At 48.9% G+C, this 21,507-nt stretch overlaps 1 protein-coding gene across 6 annotated transcripts in view; it reads left to right on the forward strand.

Moving 5' to 3' along the window:
• Nucleotides 1–21,507, forward strand: part of TNS3 (tensin 3) — a 223,522-nt gene that overhangs the window by 612 nt on the left and 201,403 nt on the right. For 2 of the 6 annotated variants that reach the window (XM_010829011.1, XM_010829012.1), the window contains exon 1: nucleotides 126–4,423. The exons of 3 other annotated variants lie outside the window; for them this stretch is intronic. In XM_010829011.1, coding sequence (XP_010827313.1) covers nucleotides 4,211–4,423 — 213 coding nt within the window. In that variant the 5' untranslated portion in view covers nucleotides 126–4,210. Of the gene's footprint in view, nucleotides 1–120; nucleotides 4,424–21,507 lie in introns of those variants that run through there. One more of the 6 variants, XM_010829014.1, reaches the window with a different exon arrangement.

Genomic DNA, 21,507 nt, shown 5'->3' on the forward strand with positions numbered 1-21,507 from the left:
TGGTGCTTCCTTCCTAACTTCTGAAGGAGCGGGAACCAGGCCGGGGGCGTGCGTGGCCGAGGCCACCTGTGGCACGTGCCTGCTGGCACGCCGGCGCTGTAGCTGACAGGCAGGAAGAGGGAGGGTCTGGTACTCGGTGGGCGCCGTCGGGGTCTGATAAGTGAGCCGGGGTCTTTTGCTTGAAGTGATATGAAAATCTGTGTGGCGGGAAGGGGCTGAAGAGCTCCACTCCAATTCTTGAGACAGCGCTGGTTAAAAAATAAAAGCCCATGGAATGTGGGGCCTTCGGAGACCACTATTGAAGGAGGTCGCTGCCCACTTAGAAGCACCCCCAGACCCCTAGGGTGTCCCTGTCCCTCACACACTTTGATCTGCTGGCAGTCCCCCCCACCCCCCATAGTCTCTCTCTGTAACATGAGCCCATGATCATGGAGGACTCTAAATATACTGAAAATTTGATTGAAAATTATCATTGCATCCATATCACTTAGCCCTTCAGAACTAACCATCTTGGCATTTTGGTATATGTGGTCAGTGGATACTATTTTTTTGAAGTGCTTTAGTTCATTGCCTTTTGAAAGAGATATTTATGTCCTTGTGATTCTTCTCCTCTTTAGGGCCTGGGAGGTTATATTTGCAAATCAATCAACAAGTATTAAGAAAGGCATTTCTGTGCAGAGGCCTGGAGGGGCGAGGGAGTCGCTGCAGCTGGAGGATGGTGGGGGCTTGGCCAGTCTGCAGGGAATGAGGGGAAATCAGTGCACAGGGAGCTGACTGTGGGAACTGGCAGAAGGCCAGACTCCTGACCTCAAAGACAAAGTAATAGTAATCTTAGTAATTTTACAAAGTAATAGTGACCCCAGAGGCAAAGTAACAACATGATCATAGTAAATCCTACATGTTTGCTTGTGCTAAATGCTTTGCATACATGCATTGCATTCTCTCAAATAACAACCTTTGGAGGGAGCTGGGATAATTGCTCCATCGTACAGATGTGCAAACTGAGAGGCAAAGAAAGGCTAAATATCTTGCCCAAGTTGTTGCTCAATCAACATGGGGGTGAAGCCCAGGGTTTGTCCAGGACAGTGAAATTCCAGGGCCCTGAAGTTGCTGCTGCTTGTCTGTCAAGTGGATGCATGTCCTGACAGCAAATTTCTCAGCCGAGGTGTCACAGTTATCAGCAGCAGCAGATGAATCATTTCTTTACAAACCACGGAGAAGATAGAAAAAGGAGTAGCCTCCGGGAGCACTCCTGGATACAAATTGACTTGGCTTTTTATAAAAATGTAGCTTTGGCACCTCTTGGTTTTAAATGGAGCTATTTGCAAAGGTGACCCTGGGAGCTAAATGTCACCAGATTGAAGTCTGTTCCTGGGCTGCAGGAGGTATTACTGATGGGATTAAAAATGGCCTGGGGGAAGGCACAAAGCAAGAACAGAGAGGGGAAAGATTGAGGAGGGAGAGATTTCTGACCCACCATGTGGCAATGGCAGCTTGTACGCAAGGCCCAAGGCCTATTTTACAGATGAGTATGTTTGTTAAAGGGCAGAATGTTTAGGGACCAGATCAGACCCAGTCCTCTGGCTCTCCGTGCCTGCAGTACTCCTTCTCTAGGGTCAGCCTGGCGTAAACCACCACCATGCTAGAGGACAACCTTTTGTCTCCCAACCACACCCTGCCCTGACCCCTCCACTCACACCCTCAGACTCTTATGGAGGCCAGGTGCAGGGTGTTCCTGCTAGAGAAACAGCCTCCCGCGGGTAGAAAGTTACCTTGTATCCCAGCCACCTAGTGCTCCCGGAGTAGAGAGGCTTCCTTACCGTGGTTCCGCTTTGTCTTAGAAAGGACTGTTTTGAGACTGGATTTGAAGAGTCTGCTGGCAGCAGAAGCTGGAGAGCGATGGGGTTCCCGAGGTATGCAGACCCTGAACCCCAGGCTCTTTCCTGTGAGACCCGGTGAGTTAGGGGGATCATCAGTGACCTAGGGCTGGCCCTGTTCCCCTGGAATCCTTTGCAGTTGTCTCTATTAATCCAGAACAAGAGGTCTGGCTAGTCGGTTTGTTCAATAGGCATTTTGTTAACTCTGAATAGCTACCTTTTTCTGGCTGTTAGCAAATGTTTTTAGAATCTTACTGTCGTCATTATTGTCCAGATTCTGAGCGCTGCTCTAGCTATGGAAAGAATTACTTCTGTTAACCCTCATGGCTAAGCAGAGGCAGGTGTGAGACGGTGTGATGTGACCCGATCTTCCCAGGGATGTCCATGTGGAGCTAATATTCAAACCCCGACTGTCCGACTGCCGGGATGTATTCTCTGTGCTTCCTCACTGCTTTTTAAAACACCTAGACGTTAAAAATCAGTCTAAATGCTGCTGAATGTGAGTTATCTTCTCTTAGGCTCAGAAGATGTTTTGAATCTTCCAGTGTGTTGAGGCCTCAGACCAGGCAGATTTGCCATTCTGTAGTTGTAAGTGGACTCAGTGTGGGAACACTTGTCTGCTTCTTGTCTGTTCTTTTCCCATAAAAGCAGCAAAGTAGAATCTCCAGGTTTCTGGAGCTTCCTATTGCACTCTGAATTTTAGGAATGTGTTTGGTGAGCACCTGCCTCACCCCCTCCCCTCCACCTTCATTTTGGTGTGTGTCAGCCAGGTGTCTTGCCGGATCCATGAACTGGGCCCTCCTGTAGGGACACGTCTTTGTTCTGCTCTGTATGCACTTGGGGTCCCAACTGTATGCCTGTCCCTGGTGCAGGGGGGCCGGATGTCTCCCACCTGCTGTCCCAGACCCCTCTGGGGGCTCCCTGGGTAGGAGGGAGGAGCCAGTGAGGATGACCGCCACCTGGGCCCACTGTTGGGAGCCGTCAGAATGCCCTACGGTGTCATTAAGGGGAAGATAGTCATCAGAATGACCCCTAGACATTTAAAGAGTTATGTTATTTTTTAAAATAGGAAGGCAATGATCTGGTATTAATGTTTGGTCCCAAATGGGCTAAATTACTGAAAAATTTATGTTTAAGGAAAATTCCTTCTTGTGGATCATTTCCTGATTGTGCCAAGGGAGTGCTCCCCAGAGACACCAACTCTGGGAGAGAAGGCTTTGCCCTTGTTCTGCCACCCCCCTCCCCCGCTCCCAGCCTGGTAACCTTGCAAGATTAATGCCTTCTTCTGATGGTGCGGTCACCCATGCACCTGGGGGTGCTTACTTTCCACGATCAGATAGATCATCACCCAACGTTGCAGGAAAATATTTTTATCTTTGTTTTCCGGAATGTACACTGAGACTCAGCAAGCTTAAGTCTCCTGCCTGTGTCATGGGACTGGTTGTAACTCAGGTCTGTCTGGGGACAGAGCCTGTGCCTGGCCCTCACTCACAGAAGGCACGTGTCCCCTTGGTTACAGGGGCCTGAGCATGTGCAAGGAGGGGGTGGTGTGGTGTTGGGGGAGGTCCCAAAGTGGAACCCAGGGATCTCTGGTTCTCAACCTGCCTCAAGTGCCTGGCGGAAGCTCCGTAGCTCTCGGATGCCCACTGTCCACAGCTGGCCTGGGTTCCAGCCACAGCTGCTTCCTCAGACACAGCCTTCGTCCCTCTTCCTTCCTCCCTGGGCTGTGACTGTGGCATGTGGCCAGCTGCCTGCCTTCCTCGTCCTCTTCTCCTTGAGGGAGTTGATAGCACTTAGTACACCTTGTACTAAGGTGTACTGGCTGTACAGAACAGGCCTGGCTCTGTTCTGAGACTGAGGTGACATCTGTGGGAATTCTCATTCCAGACAGTTGGTGCCACTCCGACCAGCTTGCACCCGTGGGCTGAGTCTCATCTCAGGTGGGAAGGGTCTCATCTCTTTTCACTGTGTCTCAGTGGGTGGCAGCATCACGGTGTGACCTGGTACCTCTTAAGTGTAGCTTTTCCAAAACTGGTGATAAACAACAAACCCTAAAGTTTTAAAGAGACACTCATGAGATAGGTGCCCCGGTGGAAGACGGCCAAGGCTCTTGAGAGGGGCAGAGGCAAAGGCTTTGTGTGCCAAGTACCCTGCTCCGCTCTTCTTCCAGGGAGAGGCGGCTGTGGCCCGGGAACTTGAAAGCCGGGCTTTTCACACAGGAGGATTCAGGAATCCGCTTCCCTCAATCCCCTGGCCCACAGCTGCTCTGTGTTGCATCTCACTCGTTGTGGAGCCTCCCAGGGCGTGGGGGAGCAGCCTTCATCTGGCCGTGCATGTCGCCCCAGGGCCAGGCTGGGCCATTAGCTGGGGCGTCTGCGTTCTGTACACATTCCTCCCGGACGACGACGACGACGACGGGGCTGCGGCGCTGGCTGCGGGAACAAAAGGGCTCCATTGACTCTCCTCCGCTCGTAATCCATCACCTTTCTCAGAGGTTTCCTGAGTGCTCACCCCTCACCACTGGTGATTTTGGACGCACATCAAAGGTACGGTGAAGGCAGCGTGCTGGGAGGAGAGAGCCGGGCTCTGGCAGCCACAGATCTGGGGTAAAAGGCACCCTTTGTCCCGAGGCTGCCCTCTTGGTTCCCCACCTGCAGCCTGGGGATGTCACTGCCTTCCGAGGGGCTCACACCAGCCCTCCTCCTGGGGGCTGTTTTGTTGACTACTGGGTCTCCTGTGTGGCCCAGGGCGTCCCTCCTGCTTGCTGGCTCTTGGGCCACTGCTCACTCTCATTCTGCCCAATTGACACTGCTCCCCCCACCCCCCGCCCCCACCCCGGGGCTTCTGTTGAAACATCACTTCTGCATTCTTGGAGTCCCTATCTGATCCCTGTCAGGGGCAATCCTTTGTTATAACTGGAGGAGGTGGTGGTGGATGTGGGAGTCTCCTTTAGATCTTGGCCAGGTGTGTTTCCAGTTTGTCTTCTCTGGAAAGATCTGAAGTGGCTGGGGGTGGAGGAAAGGGGACACAGCTCTGCTTGTGTCCACTGGTGGCTGAGTGAGGCAGGACTGGCTCTCAGCTGGCCAGGCGCATGTTTTCTCTTGTCCTGCCCTAGGAGGGGAAGGGACGTTTGTCATCTATGTTGCTCAGGGGGTGGGAGGGGATTCCCAGGTAATGGATGTGCCTTTGTTTCCTAAATTAATTTTTGACTCTTTTTCTACAAAGTAGTTTTTGTGTAATATATTTTTTGTAGACTTAGAAAAAAGGGAGAAATGTTAAAAATGCAGGAAATGTGGCCTAATAGTGCCACCCATGGAGCAGTGTTTTCACCCTCTTGTATGCTGTGTGCATTCTATGTTTTTCAAGTTTACCGATCTGAGATCATATCGTAACAGTGTGGCAATGTAAGCAATCCCCACTTGTAACTAACTCTGCATTCACACAAGTGAATTCATTCACACAGTACAGAACCCAGTATGTACGTGATGACCGTTTATTTGTCCTCTGGTCACTTGCAGCCTTGTGTGCATTCTTGCATAGAGATTGGGCAAGATCCTGGCCAGTCATGTTCTTGGAAGGACTTCTAAGGTCAAAGAACATAAACTACTTTTGATTGTGGGAAAATACATATAACATAACCATTTTCAAGTGTTCATTAGTGGCATTGGTACTTTGATATTGTGAAATCATCATATGCAGAACTGTTCTCATTTTGCAAAACCAACTCCATCCCCAGTAAGCACTAACTCCTCTTTCCTCCTCGCACAGCCCATCACCCACCGTTCAGCTTTCCATTTCTATGAATTTTACTGCCCTAGGTGCCTTATGGAAGTGGAATCATACAATATTTGGTGTTTTGTGACTGGCTTATTTCACTTTACTTAATGTCCTCGGGTTTCATCCATGTTGTAGGATGTACCAGGATTTCCTTCTGGAATATTTCATTGTACTCAAAGACCACTTTATCCAGGTTTCTTCTGGTAGACACTTGGGTTACTTTCACCTTTTGGCTATTTCGAGTAACTCTTCTCTGAACATGGGTGTGTAGGTATGTGTTTGGGTCCCTGCTCTCACTTCTCTGGGGTGTATACCTAGAAGTGAACACAAGCTTTTGGAAGTCCCTTGAGATATAAGGTCAAATTGCAGTTGAGAAACGGCGTGCTGGCTGAATCCTCTTCGTGCTCACCCGCGTGCCTGAACTCCTGGCCGGGTTGGCGCCTGCTGGGAAAAACCAGGCCTGCAGGAAAAGGAAGAGAAGACTTTTTACCAAGCTATTTTGACAGATTGTATAAACTCAGTGATTAATGGAATGAGAAAGCAGGAAGAATGTCTTTCATTAAGAAAAAAAGGAGGCTTTAGGGTTGCTTGGTTTTATTTTTCAATTAAAAGGGTCTGATTTTGTTTCTGGAGAATGGTTTTAATTTGGATAAATGGTTCAGTCTGGGACCCGCATGCCAGAACCTATGATGTATGAGTGCAATTACTCCAGGTTTCCTCGGGAACAGCACAGACCTGGGCCCTGCTCTGGCTTAGCCTTGGTGAAATGGCGATGAAGGTGGCTGTGCCTTTGGGAGGCAACTCTTCTGATCAGTACATGGAGCCTGCTGGACCGGATGTTGGTGGACGCTGGTTAATTTTTACCCTTTAAGAATGTATTCACCATCTCAAGTCAGGAATGCCAACTAGCAGGCCCTACCCCCAGTGCTGGTACATGTTGGACCAGAATTGCTGGCATCGTTTCCAGTGTGGGCATTTGCAGAATTGGTTGGGCTTCAAAGGAGATGGTTCATCCTTATATTGTCCCCTGTTATGGAGGCTTCCTGGCTCAGGCCGGGTTCAGGCTCTGAGCACTGGGCTTTCTACAGGGTGGTTTGGTGGGGCTTCTTTGGAGGAAGATGATGGGCTGAAGGATGTATCAGAGTCAGTGACTCCTAGGTGCTTGGGGAAGGATCCATCGGATGGAGGGTCAGTGAGGGCAGAGGCCTTGGGCAGGAGCTGCCTTTTTTGTTTCCAGAAGAGGGAAGGGATTGAGGAAGGCAGAGGAAGAAGAGGACACCAGCATTCAGCTCCATAAACTAGGAACCTTGTGTCAAAGTCTTAGCCTTCCATGCTAATGGGGGTGGCAGGTTTCATGAGTGCTGGCCACCTTGGAGCAGTGGGGGCTTGGGTAGGGAGCTCAGTCTCACACAGGAAATGTGCATGGGTGCAACCACAGAGGAAGGACAGCTTACTGGGCTAGGTGGTCAGAGAACTGTGGAGCCTGAAGATATTTTAGCCCTGCAGATCCTGTGGCCCAGAATGAGGGGCGTACCAGCGTGGTAGGGGGACAGGAGTGAAAGTCAGGTGGGGGGACAGTGGGCCTTGACCTGCAGGAGAAGCGAGTGTGCACCCAGCTTTTAGGGGTGTGGGGCTGAGCCGACCTGACCCCCGGGTGCCCGCCTGCATCAGCTGCTGCGGAGATGCCCTGCTGGCTTGTGGAGGGGCGGGGCAGCTGCGCACAGTCCCCTGAGGAAGGTGGCTCTTAGCATAACAAATAGGAAAGTCTTTGGGCTGAGGGCTGGCCAGGCTGATGAAGACTTTGGGTGAGATGGGTGACTGGCAACAAGAGAGTGACTTCTTTTGCTCTTTGCTCCTCCCTACCCCATTTAAATGCAAAAAAGTCCAAACTATAGGTCATCTGTAAGAGCATAATGCACTTCTATAGAATACGTTTCTTGTTAGAAACACTATCATGACTTAAATGATGTTTAAACGTTTATGAAAGCTCCCCCATTCTCACACTTACAAATACGTGATCATCTTCCTCTTTCCAGCTTGGTTTTTGTAAGAGTTTGAGGTTTGGGCTTCCCAAGTGGTGCTAGTCTTGAAGAACCCACCTGCTAATGCAGGAGACCAAAGAGACAATGGTTTGATCCCTGGGTCAGGAAGATCCCCTGGAGGAGGATATGGGCCACCCCCTCCAGTAATCTTGCCTGAAGAATCCCGTGGACTGAGGAGCCTGGCAGGCTGTGGCTACAGTTCATGGGGTCACAAGAGTTGGACACAACTGAAGCAAATTAGCACACAGTGTTAGACGTGTGGTGTGTGTATGTATGTACTTTTTATGCTGATGGTTTTCCCAAACCTATATCTTATCCTAAGCATTTCCCATATTTCTGCCTGACTTCACAGTTATCACAGTGATGACCCTTATAGCCTTGCAGAGTGATGGCCATGCTTGCATGAGCTCCTAGCTGCTGGGCTGGAATCTTATTAGAGCTGCTGCTTTCAGAAGGTGAAAGAAGCAGCCTCTGAGCTCTGGCCTGCTGGGGATCCACCGGTCGCTGATTTTGTGTGTAGCCCACAGGGAGGTATCTGCAGGCCTGGCTGGGACACAGCCCCTCTACCTGGACTGCTTGTTGTGCCCCGAAGGGCCAGGTTTTCTCCCCTGCTCCTGGGTCCTGTGGGCAACAGTGGGTGGACGTGAGTGAGGCCCTTGCCCAGTGAAGTCTTCAAAAGGCACCAGGGTCAGGGCTGGCACTGTGCCCTGTGGTCTGCCACGTGCTGATGGGATTACGTGCATCGGAGCTGCTGTCATGCTGACCTTGGCTCTGGGAGGCTTTGTGACCAGGAATCTTGGCCAGTGTCCAGCTAGAACCTGTCGGGGCTGAACTCAGCTCTGCAACTAATAATGTTCTAGTGGGGTCCAGACAGGCTCAGCTCTCAGGTTTCATTGCCAAGATAAGTTGGATTAACGGGCTGGAGCTGACGAAGACTTTTGGCCAGCAGTGATCTTTCTTGTCTGCTCTCCCTCGACCCCTGCGTTTCCCTCCTTCCTTCCATTTGGCTTCACTGGTTGTTTCTGATGCATTCTGTCTGTTGTCAGGCCCGTGCACTTTTAGGATATCAGCTTCTCTGTGTCTTCTGATGCTGCTGGAAACGGCACGGTCTTGCCTGTTTACTCTGGGGCCAGGGCAAAAAGGGAGTGGGCTCTGCAGTGAACACTGTGGCCTGGGTCCTGCCTCTCTGAGACAGACACCTTGCTCCTCTGAAGTGCTGCTGAACACGGGGAATTGGTATAAAGGACCTCCCTGGGTTGTTGGGGTAAAGGTAATGCCATGTACACACTGGGCTTCCTGGTGGCGCTGGTGGTAAAGAACCCTCCTGCCAATGTAGGAGATGTAAGAGACATAGGTTTGATCTCTGGGTCGGGAAGATTCTCTGGAGGAGGGCATGGCAACCCACTCTAGTATTCTTGCCTGGAGAATCCCATGGACAGAGGAGCCTGGTGGGCTATATAGTACGTAGGGTCGCAAAGAGTCAGACACGACTGAAGCAACTTGACATGCGTATACATACTAGGTATCTTGTTGTTACTCTTCTTTTCACTTCGTCATTCAGCCTTTCTAGGAGCTGAATCCAGAAGGCTTTTTTGCCATGCTAGCCCGCCTCCCTGAGGTAGAGCTCCTGGGAAGGAGGTGGGTCTGTGGGGCCCCGGGCTCTTCCTACCCAAGTGCATGTCCTCTGGGAGGGAGCCTGACAGTCACAGGCTCACATTGCCCTTCTGATGCCCAGTTAGCACGTCCTTGGTCTTCTGATGTACTCTGGGGTTGGGCCATGTACATGTTGTTTGTGTCTCTCCTCACAAAAATCTGAGCTCTTCCAAGGACAGGAACCAAGGCTTCCTCTATCTTCATGTGATAAGGGCTTTGGAAGGAGCTGAGGGACGCCTGTGTGACCTTGGTCAAGGCCTCTGCCTCTGGAGCCTCCCTACTGTAAGCCTTCACTAGAGGAGGGACAATTCCACAGCTAAGTGGAAACATTTGAGAAGCTGGTTCTTTACAAGAAGAGAGGGAGGTGCTTGCATATTTTCCCAGGGTTTCATTAATTCCCCCCCCCACCCCCAAAGGGCCACCATTTTCTTCTTTCTGGGAGTTTTGCTTTGCAGTGTATTCCATGAACTTTCAGAGGAGGGCAGTTGACACTTCTTTTACAGGCTTGAGAATCTAGCCCACTGTTATTTTCTTGGAAAGTAGCCATATTTTAAGTTGTCGTATTATAGAAAGTTGATGGTCAGTGCCTGCTAGGAATCCATGAAGGCTCCCTGACAAGAGTTGGGAACACAAAACTGTTACTTCACTATTTCGGTAGCACAAAAGAATATTCATTTTGGACAGAGTGTGTTGTGGGGTTCCTTGAAGTCCACACTGTAAAATGTCAAGAATTATTTCCTTTGTCTTTCTCTCAGAATGGATTCCAGTCACTATACAGATCCACTAGCAATGTGTAATCTCTTGTCTGATATTTAAATGAGAGTTTTGTTCTTATAAAAATGTTGAGCATCCATCAGACTCCTGCTGAGAAAAGAGTCGCCTCTCCCACTTATCTGCTTCTGCCCAGGCTGCTCAGATCATGTTCACAAATTCTTTCTGTGGGAACTGTCTTTTTAAAAATATGGCTAGATTTTAGAGAGAAATTTGGATGTGCTGTATGGTATCCTTGGTGCCTGGAGGCACATAACTCACGTTCAGATGATGACGGAAGAGTTGAGAGCAAGAGTGTGGCTTTGTTTTCCATCCACAAGCTGGGTCTCTTGATTAGTTGATGCATCTGTCCTGCTGCAAATGGCCAGTGGCCGCTTCAGGGCCTTGGCCCTAGCTAAATTCATGGCCCTGTGGTACACGACCCCCGCCCCCCACCTCCCCTGCTACCCTCCTCCCACCACAAACATCACCAGCTTCCATCTCCATGATGCTGTTCTCTTCCCAACCTGATGAATGAGATGTGGTGTGCCAGCAATTCATAGATCTCAGGCTGGTTGCTGGGAATAAAAGGTACGTACCTGAGGGTGATGATGGTGGGTGGGCTGACATTAATTATTGACTCTGTGTGAGGCCTTGTCAGAGAGTGACTCCATTGTTTCTTCCTTTGTTTGTTCATTCACTCCCTCACTCATTGCTCTCAGGCAGCTAGCGTTTACTGAGTGCTGGCTGTGTCCTGGGATATGGTTAACCCTCGCAAACTCAGCAGGGCTTGCTATGGCTTGATGGCTGAGACATCAGCTTGTATGCAGCAGAACAGCATGGTGCTGGGGGTTCTTAGGACCATGGGATTGGGCTAGTGGAGGTCCTGAGGATCATGGGGCTGGTGGAGGTCCTGAAGACTATGGGATTGGGCGGTCCGGGGACCATGGGGCTGGTGGAGGTCCTGAGGACCAGAGGGCTGGTGGAGGTCCTGAGGACCACAGGGCTGGTCGAGGTACTGAGGACCATGGAGGTGGTGGAGTTCCTGAGGACCATGGGGCTGGTGGAGGTCCTGAGGCCCATGGGATTGGGGAATCCTGAGGTCCATGGGGCTGGTGGAGGTCCTGAGGACCATGGGATTGGGGAATCCTGAGGTCCATGGGGCTGGTGGAGGTCCTGAGGACCATGGGATTGGGGAATCCTGAGGTCCATGGGGCTGGTGGAGGTCCTGAGGACCATGGGATTGTGCAGTCCTGAGGACCACAGGGCTGGTGGAGGTCCCGAGGACCATGGGATTGGGGGATCCTGAGGTCCATGGGGCTGATGGAGGTCCTGAGGACCATGGGATTGGGTGGTCCTGAGGACCGAGAGTTCAGAGCTGGGGATTCCTCCATCATAGCTCTCATTGTGTCCATCTCTAGTTACTTATGACCATCTAATTCTGAATTCTCACTGTCATTTTGAGATTGAGGCCACATCTGTCCAAGGCTGTCTCTCTTGGGGCCAAGGGGCCCTTCGGCTCTTGTATGAGAGGTTTTTTGCCATCATTCAGGACCGTGGAAACTTAGCATCATCTGAATCTGTGCTTAAGGGTGAAAGGAAAAGGAGACAGACTGTTAAAGAAGTACAGATAAACCCAGTGGATGGTTGTTGAACTTAAAAGACTGCTTTTCATCCAACCTCATTTTTAAAAATGGTCATATTTTCTGGAGAATAGTATAGTCAACAGTTGCATACCCTTCACCTTGATTTTCTGCATGTTTTTTTCCTTGCCATTTTGTCACATTGGCTGTATCTCTCTCTATTTAAGTGATATCTCTTTTTATTTACATAACTTATGTGTCTATCATGAACTTCATCCACAAATACTTTAGCCTGTGTTTCTTGAGAACAAGGACACTTTCCCTCATCTCTCAACCTCAAGACCATGATCACTCTAAGCAATTTAATTTTAATTTGTTGACATCAGCTAATGTCTAGTTCTCACTTAGATTTCCGCATTGGCCCCCCAAAGTGCTTTCTTGCTGTCCTTAATCTGTTCTGAATCTCATCATGGCTATGTGTCACACTGTGTGATTTTATCTATCTGTGCCCTGAAAGTGGGAGCAGGCCACCAGCTTTCTTTCTTTAATATTATTATTTTTTTTTTCATGGCTTTTCCCCCCTTGAAGACATTTTTTTAAATTTTGAGGTGATTTTCAGGCAGTTGTATGACATAATACAGAGAGATCCTGTGTACCTTGACCCAGTTTCCTCCTATGAAAACATCTTGAAAAACTGCAGGACTATGTTACAACCAGGATGTTGTCATTGATAGAGTACAGAACATTCCATCTCTACAAGGATCCTGATATGTCCTTTGTAGCAAGCTTACTTCCCATCCATCTGCACCCAAACTTCATCCTAACAGTCACTAATCTTCATGTCTGTAGTTTCGACATTTAAAGAATGTTACATAAATGGAATCATACAGTCCGTAGATTTTTGGAATTGGCTTCTTTCAGTCAGCATAATTCTCTGGCGATCCATCCAGGTTGTTGCTGTATCAGGAGTTCATTCTGTTTCATTGCTGAGTGTTACTCTGTGGTGTGGATTGACTACTGTTTTTTCACTGGTTGAAGGTCATCTCTGCTAATCTGTGTCTTCAATCCATGAACATGGTATGTCTCTCCCGTTGTTTAGATCTTTGATTTTGTTCACTAGCTTTGTGTAGAATTTAGCATGTAAGTCCTATGTAAGTTTTGTTAGATTTACACCCAGGTATTTACTTTTCCTTGAGTGATTGTAAATGGTACTGTATTTTTCATTCTGGCTTCCATGTGATCATTGCTAGTGCATGAAAGTGAAGTCGCTCAGTTATGTCCAACTCTTTGTGACCCCATGGACTGTAGCCTACCAGGCTCTTCCATCCATGGGATTTTCCAGCCAAGAGTACTGGAGTGGGTTGTCATTTCCTTCTCCAGGAGATCTTCCCGACCCAGGGATCAAACCTGGGTCTCCTACATCGCAGGCAGATGCTTTACCAGCTGAGCCACTAGAGAAGAACAGTGCTTAGAAGTACTATTGACTTATGCATGTTTATGTTGTATCCTATGATCTTTGTTAACTCATTTACTAGTTCTAGGAGTTTTATAGATTTCCTGGGATTATCTCTGTTGACAATCATGTCATCTGAAAATAGGGACAGATTTATTTATTCCCTAGCTTTGAGGTTTTGAAGAGCTGAGGGCAATTTCCTCATAGGATATGCTAGCTTGGATTTGAGTCTTTTCTTGTCATTACATTCAGGATCGCATAGGTGTGAGGTGGCGTACTCTGCTCACCTCATGTCAAGAGGTACAGTGTCTGTTGTCCTGGTCTTGGCCCTCAAAGCTTAATTACCTGGTGAAGGCCCTAGAATTTCTTGGTGTCAGGTATATCTTCTCCTTTGTCCCTTTAAGACTGTGAGCATCCTGCTTCCTGATCACCACTCACTCAGTGGTTCAGCATCCAAGGATAGTCCTTGCCTGAATCAGTTATATATTGAGATCATGAAATGCTGGACTTTTACCATTTAAGTACTTTGCAGACATTATCCTACAAGTAATCAGACTGTTAATTACCAATTGTCTTACCTGGATAGAGTAAGATAATTTTATTTATTGTGTTTATTCTTTAGATGGTTCTGTGAATTTGGCAAAAGAAGAATGCTCTTTAGTTTGTTTTTGTGATGATACTCTCAAGTGCTCTCCAGTGGCACCCTACATAATCTTCCTGGGAAAAAGACTGTAGCTATCACTACAGCCACGCAGCAGATGCCTACCCAGGGCTCACTTGCCCAGCTCAGCCCACTGTTTGGGTGGGTTTGCCGAGAGTCTGTATTTTCTGACATATGTCTAAGTCAGGGCTTCTTGAAGTGAGGTCTCAAGACCAACATCAGCATCCCCTGGGGGCTGTTAGAAATTCCAGGTCTGGGCTCCACCATACTCTAGTCTGGGAGTGACAGTTGCAGGGTGTTCAGATGCCCACTCAAGTCTGAGAACCAGTGGTTCTATCCATTCTTCTGCATGAAGCACTAGCTCTGGAAACCCAGTGATGGTTCAGTCAGATATCTTTAAAATTCTGTTTGGCTTTGCAATAATCCGCACATCTTTTTGTGTCAGGCTGTGGCTGGTAATTTTTCCAATTCCTCTCAGGGGTCTGTGCCAGGCAAGAGCTGCATTTACTTAGGAGAGCTCCATCCTTTAGCCACCTGAGCCCTCAATTCCTATTCCTGCCCAAGACTAGGACATCCAGCAGAGTGTAGAATTGGAGAGTGAAGTCTGCATTAACAAGTGTAAATTTGGGCATGTTTTCAGCACTCATTCATATTTCACTTTGTCCCCGACTGACTGGCTTGCTGCCTTAATGAGTGATAATCTATATTTCTGGAGGTCTTTGTTGCCAGCTGTTCTGGTTGAAAATAGTTTTATGCTTCATCAAACACATGAAGATGGAAATTCTTTTGTGTGCAAGACAGTGTGCTCTTCATGCAAAGGGAGACGAGTTGCCTCCAGCTCAGAAGCTGAGTTTAGCTCTGTGCACACATGAACTTGATGTAGGAAGAGGGTGCGTTCATAGGAGCAAAAGGAGGTGCTGTGGGAACTGATCGTGACTAAGAGCGAGGCAACAGAGAGCCTAGGGTTTAACGCAGATGTTTCAGTCAGTCAGGTATATCAGATATCTACAGATACATGTCTATATAGATCTATCTGTCATCTATCTAGATAGATGAATTTGAGGGGGCTTGTGTGTTTGAAGTTTGCATGGCAGGCTAGAAATTTCCACAGGTTCTGATATTACAGTTTTGAGTTGAAAACAGTCTAGAGCAGAATCCCTCCCTCTATTTTTTCCCTTTAGTCTTTTCTCAAGGCTTTCAACTGATTGGATGAGGCCCACCCAATTATGGAGGAAAATCTGCTTTACCTGATATCTACTGATTTAAATGTGAATCATATCTGAAAAAACCTTTACAGCAACATGTAGACAGACATTTGGTGTCATAACCTAGCTAAAAGGACACAGAAAATTAAGCATTACAGAGGAGAATCTGGACTAGATACAAGATTCAAGTAGCAACCTTACTTTGTACTATCTTGGGAACCCTGGACAATTTACTTCCTTTTGAGCCTCTGAGGTCAAGGGCTCTTTAGGTCCAATGGCTGTTTACTGATTTATATAAGTAGAATAACGAGAAGTAATGTGGACATCAGGCTTGGTTGATCAAGCAACTCAACCATGTGACTGCCCATAAACTCTCTTCTCTGCCTTTTGAGTTGTCACTTTCTTTCCCTGGTGGGCCTCCTATGACTACAAGATGGCAGTCAATTGCCCATTGCATACTTCTGGAGAGAGAGCGTCTCTTCTACGGCCATTCGACAAATGTCCTTTGGCCACAGAAGCCTTGCACTGACTGGTTAAGCCTAAGTTGTAGGTTTTTCCTGTAGTCAGTGACTGTGGTGGAAGAGGGGAAGATTTATGTGGGTTGGTAAATATGTGCCAGAAAAGTCACCAATGCTGTCCCCTCGCTGGTTGGCCTCAGCCCAGGGCTCCCATGAGATAATGCACTGGCTGGCACATATAAGTACTGAACAAAGTGGCCTGTGATTATAATATCCCCTACCTGGAGAAGCAGGGAAAGTCTTCTGTACGTTGGCTTAGAATAGACCTAGGTGGATTTACCAGGAAAAGGTCCTTATTGAAAGGGACTTACTGGCAGGAGGGGTAGAGTTCTCTGTTGCCGATAAGTCCTGCTCTGTTGCTTACTGGCCTGTGACCTTCAATTCCCTGCATCTCAGTGTGTTTCTCCTGGAAGACAGGTGATAAGGCCTCTGTAAAGGGTGTGTCTTAGCATGGTGGTCAAATAAGAAGTTGGAGAAAGTGTATTTTCCTCCCATTACTTATGAAATGCCTTCGGCTTAGGAGCCATTTTTATATATTTTGTCTCACTTGGTGCAGTTGGCATGACTGTTGATTTTGGAACCATTGTCACTGGCTAGGGGTTTGAGAGTCCCTGAAGGGTGGGTCCCAGGGAGGGGGTTCCAAGTTTCCCGGCTCTGATGCTGTTGTCTGTAGTGATGTTTGCACAGGGCAGAGGGCCTGGCCTGGTGGTGCCCAGTAGTGAGTCCTGACTTGGCTTTGAGGTGGGGGCAGGAGCAGGAACTGGGGTGGCCATCGTGGTGCCCAGAGCGGGAGTCTTTGGCACTCATCTGGGCTCCTCCACCCCTGCTGGCAGCTTGGTATGTAATTGGCCACTGATGCATTGTCTCCAGGCACTGATAGAGGTGGCCAGCCTTGACACCTACTTCTATATGCAAAGTATTGATAAAGTGACAGGTCTTGAACTTACTACCAGTGTTCATCTTCGGGCAAATCTAAAAGAAGTCTTGTCTGTACACATAGCTAAGAGACTGATGACCTGTTCTGCAGGCAGTTAAGAATCCCACTGAAAAGTCACACCACCTCTAAGGGTGTCCACACAGCAGATCGGAGAGCTTCACCCAGTGACCCACTTCAGCAGCAGGCACCTCACCGTGATGAAGGATGTGAATGTTCAACTGTCTGTCCTATCCACCACTGACCAAATAATTCTAATTCCATTTCTTGGAGTTTTTAAAAATAATTGTAAATGGTGCTGGAGATACTCTTTGCAGAACTTCATTGAAGAAAAGTGGCTCACTGCCATTTCCAAACTGATCACCAGCTGGGCCCTGCTCAGTGCATTGTCCCCTGGAGGTGAGTGCATCTGGAGTGTTTGCCATCACTACTAAAACGGAGAAATATTCTATCAAAGTGCATTGCATTTGGGCCCTGGTTTCCTATTGGCCTTGAGCAGCCACTTAGTTTGGTGTGGTTGACTGTGCCAGTTGTCTACTGTGACACAGACCACCCCAGACTCAGAGGATTAAAGCAACAAGGTTTATTTCTCATGGTTTGGGACAGCCTGGGGTTGGGGTGGGGGGATGGGCTGGGCTCAGCAGGGGGTCTGGCCACCAGCCTGTCTCTCCTCAGGGCCATGGGTCTGGGGTGTTCCTCAGTAGAGAGCTTTTGGGTTGAAGAGGGCGAAGGCAGAAGCTGTGGGCCAGCCCTGCCTGTGTGCCAGCACTTCCAGCAGCTTCTGTGGGCCACACACAGCGAGATCTATGCTGATTCAAGGTCCCTGTAGGGTGAGAAGTGTGGAGCAGTTTTTCTGAAATGCCGCTAGCTGCTCCCTTTAGTGACTGCGCACATTCTGTTTCACTGTTTGGCCTCTTGCTGATACCAGCGGCGCAGGTACCTCAGGAATCACCCAGCTCCGTCTCATTCTGAGCCTGGTGTGTGGGTGTGCGCTGGGGCCATGGGACCTCTTCCTCCAGAGTTCTCCCTGAACAGAACTGTCTGAATGACCGTGAAAGTCCTCCAAGAAGACAGGCCCTCGCATGTCCCCCTGTGTCTGCTCTGGGCTCTTCCATCCTGCTCCTTCATCCTCCTGAGGACAGTGGAAACTGGCTGTGCTCTTGCCCAGTATCCTGGGTCAAGGTTTGCTTCTCAGAAGACCAGGGGTGAGGTTACATGCTCAGCACCACTTCTAAGAGGGGGGTCTCTGGGGGCACATGTCTGAAAGATGAGTCCGGAGGCCGACTGTGTGTCCCGAGGCCTGTGAGCCACTTGCTCCCTGGATGCACTGATTCTAACTGTCAGCTGACACTCCTCTGAGCTGGTGGCCAGCTCTGAGGACAGGTGTGGAGCCTGGAAGATGCTCAGGGACTGTATAGTGGCCACCTTCCTCCAGAAGTATGTGTAGCCCGGGGATGTGGAAGAATTGCTGTGTGATCCTGGGGCAGTGGGTTTACTTTTTTGGAAGGGTTTGTTTCATCTGTGAGCTGGGAGAGGAGGCTGTGAGGTTTGTGAAGATGATTTTAGCTCATGGTGATCTAGAAGAAGAAGAGTATTTCTGGAACTGGCACAGCTCAGCTGAGGGCTGGGCCTCTGGTCTGGTGTCCGCAATCTTGCTGGTGTTTGTGTGGGAGTGTGGTGCTTGCATGCTGCTGTCCTGGGTGGGAACCTGCTGGGCAGCCCCTGGAGCCCAGGATGCCCAGACACATGCCTTTTAACCACAGACATAAATGTGCTTGTTATGTTCATCCTTGAAACCTCCAAGTCCATGTTCTAAACCCACTGAATTTTAACTTTAGTTCCATGACTTACTGCCTTGCCAGATTTCCAAAATGATTTGAAAAGCATGTGGAAGTATATATGTGTGAAGACTGGGGGCTTCCCAGGTGGTACTAGTGGTAAAGAACCCATCTGCCAATGCAGGAGACATAACAGACATGGGTTTGATTCCTGAGTTGGGAAGATCCCCTGCAGGAGGCATGGCAACCCACTCCAGTATCCTTGCCTGGAGAATCCCACGGACAGAGGAGCCTGGTGGGCTACAGTACATAGGGTCGCAAAGAATCAGACATGACTGAAGTGACTTAGCACGCATGCATGCATATAAAGATGATTAAATAGTCAAAAGGAAATACAGAGAGAAAGAAAGAAAATATAGATCTGAGAAGCCCATGTAGCCCATGGAATGTCAGTGTCCAGTGGATATTTAAAAAATTCTGTGTACCACAATGATTTAGCTGTGAGCCTCCTGGCAACCAGTTGGGTAAGGGAAACAGTTGTTTCTAATTGTTTCATTGTATCTATATGATAAAAATAAATGAACTGGAGAAAAACAAACAACAGAATCAGAAACAAGTTTTTCCAAATCTGAATCTTGAGGGAATGCCTCTGTAGAGTCCCTGGAGAGTCCTCAGTCACATCCTGCAACCAGCATAGTAGAGAAGTGGAGCACAAGTTTCTAAGAGCCTCCGTGGTGGCCAGGGGCAGTGTAACAAACTCAGGTCTGCAGGAGGAACATCCCAAAGAACATAAGCATGCTACTCCAAGTGTAGCACTTAGATACAAAGATAAAACCCTGGAATATTGTCCTTGAACTCTAGGGTCCTATAGGGCCCAAAGACACTCAGATCTATTCCAGTCCCCTGCGCCTGCCAATGCGTGTTTGCCTCTGCTGGCTTCCCTTGGGGGCATTGTGGGGGCCCTGGGCTTCCCGTGACTGGATAGAACCTGTGCCAACACTGCTAATTCAGCACACCCTCACAGAGACCATCTGTGCTGCCTCCTTTGCGTTTTGCATCGTCTTCATGTCAAACTGATGAGTCAACAGGTTCTGCTGAGTAAGTGTTCTCAGGAGCCTAAAGCTGCTTGTCCAGTATGTTGATGCTGGCCACGTGCATGAAACATGGCTGGTGTGACTGGGGAAGGGAATTTCAGATTCCTTGTTAATTCTAAGTCATTTAAATTTAAAAGCTGTTAGCAGAGTACTGTTATTTTTCCATTGAACACAACTTTATTGTTTTGCTGGGACTATATTTCACTTTAACTCAGAAATTTAGTGTCTAAACTGAGATGTGCTGACAGCATAATATGCGCAGAAGATTTTGAAGACAGTACCAAAAAAAAAAAGGCAAAATATCTCCTGAGTAATGTTCGTGTTGATTGCATGGTTAAAAAAATAACCATCTGGATATATTGGGTTAAGTAAAATATATCATTAAAATTGCTATCATCTGTTTCTTTTCAAAATGTGGCTACCAGAAATTGGAAAACTATATAAAATGTGGCTTGTATGCTATCTCCAGTGGGCAGTGCGGGCCCAGGGATGCCCAGATGTCCTGGTTTTGATGCCTTCTTGACCTGGGGGCAGACAGAGTGCGGCCTTGTGGATCTGGGGGTCCGTCCGTGCACTGGACTCGTGGTGCAGCCCCCTCCTGCTAGTGAGTTAGAAGGAAGAGGAGGACCAGGTAGTAGAGGCCGGGTCAGCAGCTGTCCTCTCGGGGACAAACACGTGTTCCCAAGGCACCCTTGGACATAGGTGCCTAGGCCCTGGGGGGACGCATTGGTTGTAGTTACTCAGTGTGGATGTTATTTAAATTTCTCTGATTCTTACTGTCACTCCCTTGAAGGGGAGGTGACATTTCACAAGTTCTTGGGAATGTTGCCTTTGAGAGTCCTTGCTCTTCTGAGTAGTTACTCTGTGGTGGCACTAGCTGTAAAGAACCCACCTGCCAATGCAGGAGATGTAAGAGACATGGGTTCAATCCCTGGGTCAGGAAGAACCCCTGGAGGAGGGCATGGCAACCCACTCTGGTATTCTTACCTGGAGAATCCCATGGACAGAAGACCCTGGTGGCAACAGTCCATGGGGTCTCAAAGAGTTGGACACAACTTAAGCAGCTTAACACACATTGCTGGAAATCTGTATTCAGATTTCCCTGATTGCTTCAAAATGACTTTTCTAGTAGGTTTGTTAGAATCAGGATTGTAACAAGGCCCCACACTGCACTGGCCTCTCTTAAGTCCTTATTCATCCATCTGCTCTGCAGCCCTCCTCTCTTGTAGAAGATACCAGGTGGCGGGCAGGAGGGCCTGGCATGGGTGGAAGGGGTGGATGGACAGAGATAGATTGGGTGGGAGCAGCCTTTAACACCCTGTGATGTGTTAAGGGAGGGTTGGGGTCATGCCCTTGACCTTGATGGAGGCCTTGAAGCTGGGAGAGCGGGAAGCCTGTCCTCTCTTGCTGGGTGGGTCATGGTGATTACAAAGAGGAGATTAGTTTCTTGTGCCGCCTCTCAGCTGGCAAGATGTCTGTATGTCCTCTCGTCTGTCCTGGCCTCTGGGTCTCCGTTCTTGGTGCATGAGCAGCCTAGTCACTTCTGTGCGCCAGAAAGTCCTGGGGACTCACCAGTGAGTGAGTGAAGTCGCTCAGTCTTGTCTGACTCTTTGCGACCCCGTGGACTGTAACCTACCAGGCTCCTCCGTCCATGGGATTCTCCAGGCAAGAATACTGGAGTGGGTTGCCATTTCCTTCTCCAGGGGATCTTCCCGACCCAGGGTGTGAACCCCGGTCTCCCGCCTTGCAGGCAGACGCTTTAACCTCTGAGCCACCAGGAATATTATCAACTCACCAGTGGTGAATGTCATAACATTGTCCCTGGGGGACAGCCGTCCTGGGGAATGTCCACCCTCAGTATGTATATCTGAGCATGCTTGCTCAGTGTTTCATATTTACTTAGCATACGCCTTGAAGAGTGCAGTAATCAGCTTGCTGGGGAGTGGTTTTGGGCTCTAGGAGGTTTCAGCTGGCTTTCCCATGCCCTGGTCCATGGACTTGCTCCCGGAGGTCCTGCAGAGCCCCCTCCTTCCCCTTTAGGAGGCTCCATCTGGTGTCAGAGCTAGATTTTCTCGCTGAGCTTGCATAGGGGGACACGCCAGGGGAACCCCCAAGCGGGCCCTAAGGGGTGGAGATGCGTGGGACCATGAGTGAGGCCAGTGCCTCTGTACCGGTCACACCC

Source organism: Bison bison, unplaced genomic scaffold (genome assembly GCF_000754665.1).
Source record: "Bison bison bison isolate TAMUID 2011002044 unplaced genomic scaffold, Bison_UMD1.0 scf7180017864499, whole genome shotgun sequence".
NCBI classification, from domain to species: domain Eukaryota; kingdom Metazoa; phylum Chordata; class Mammalia; order Artiodactyla; family Bovidae; genus Bison; species Bison bison.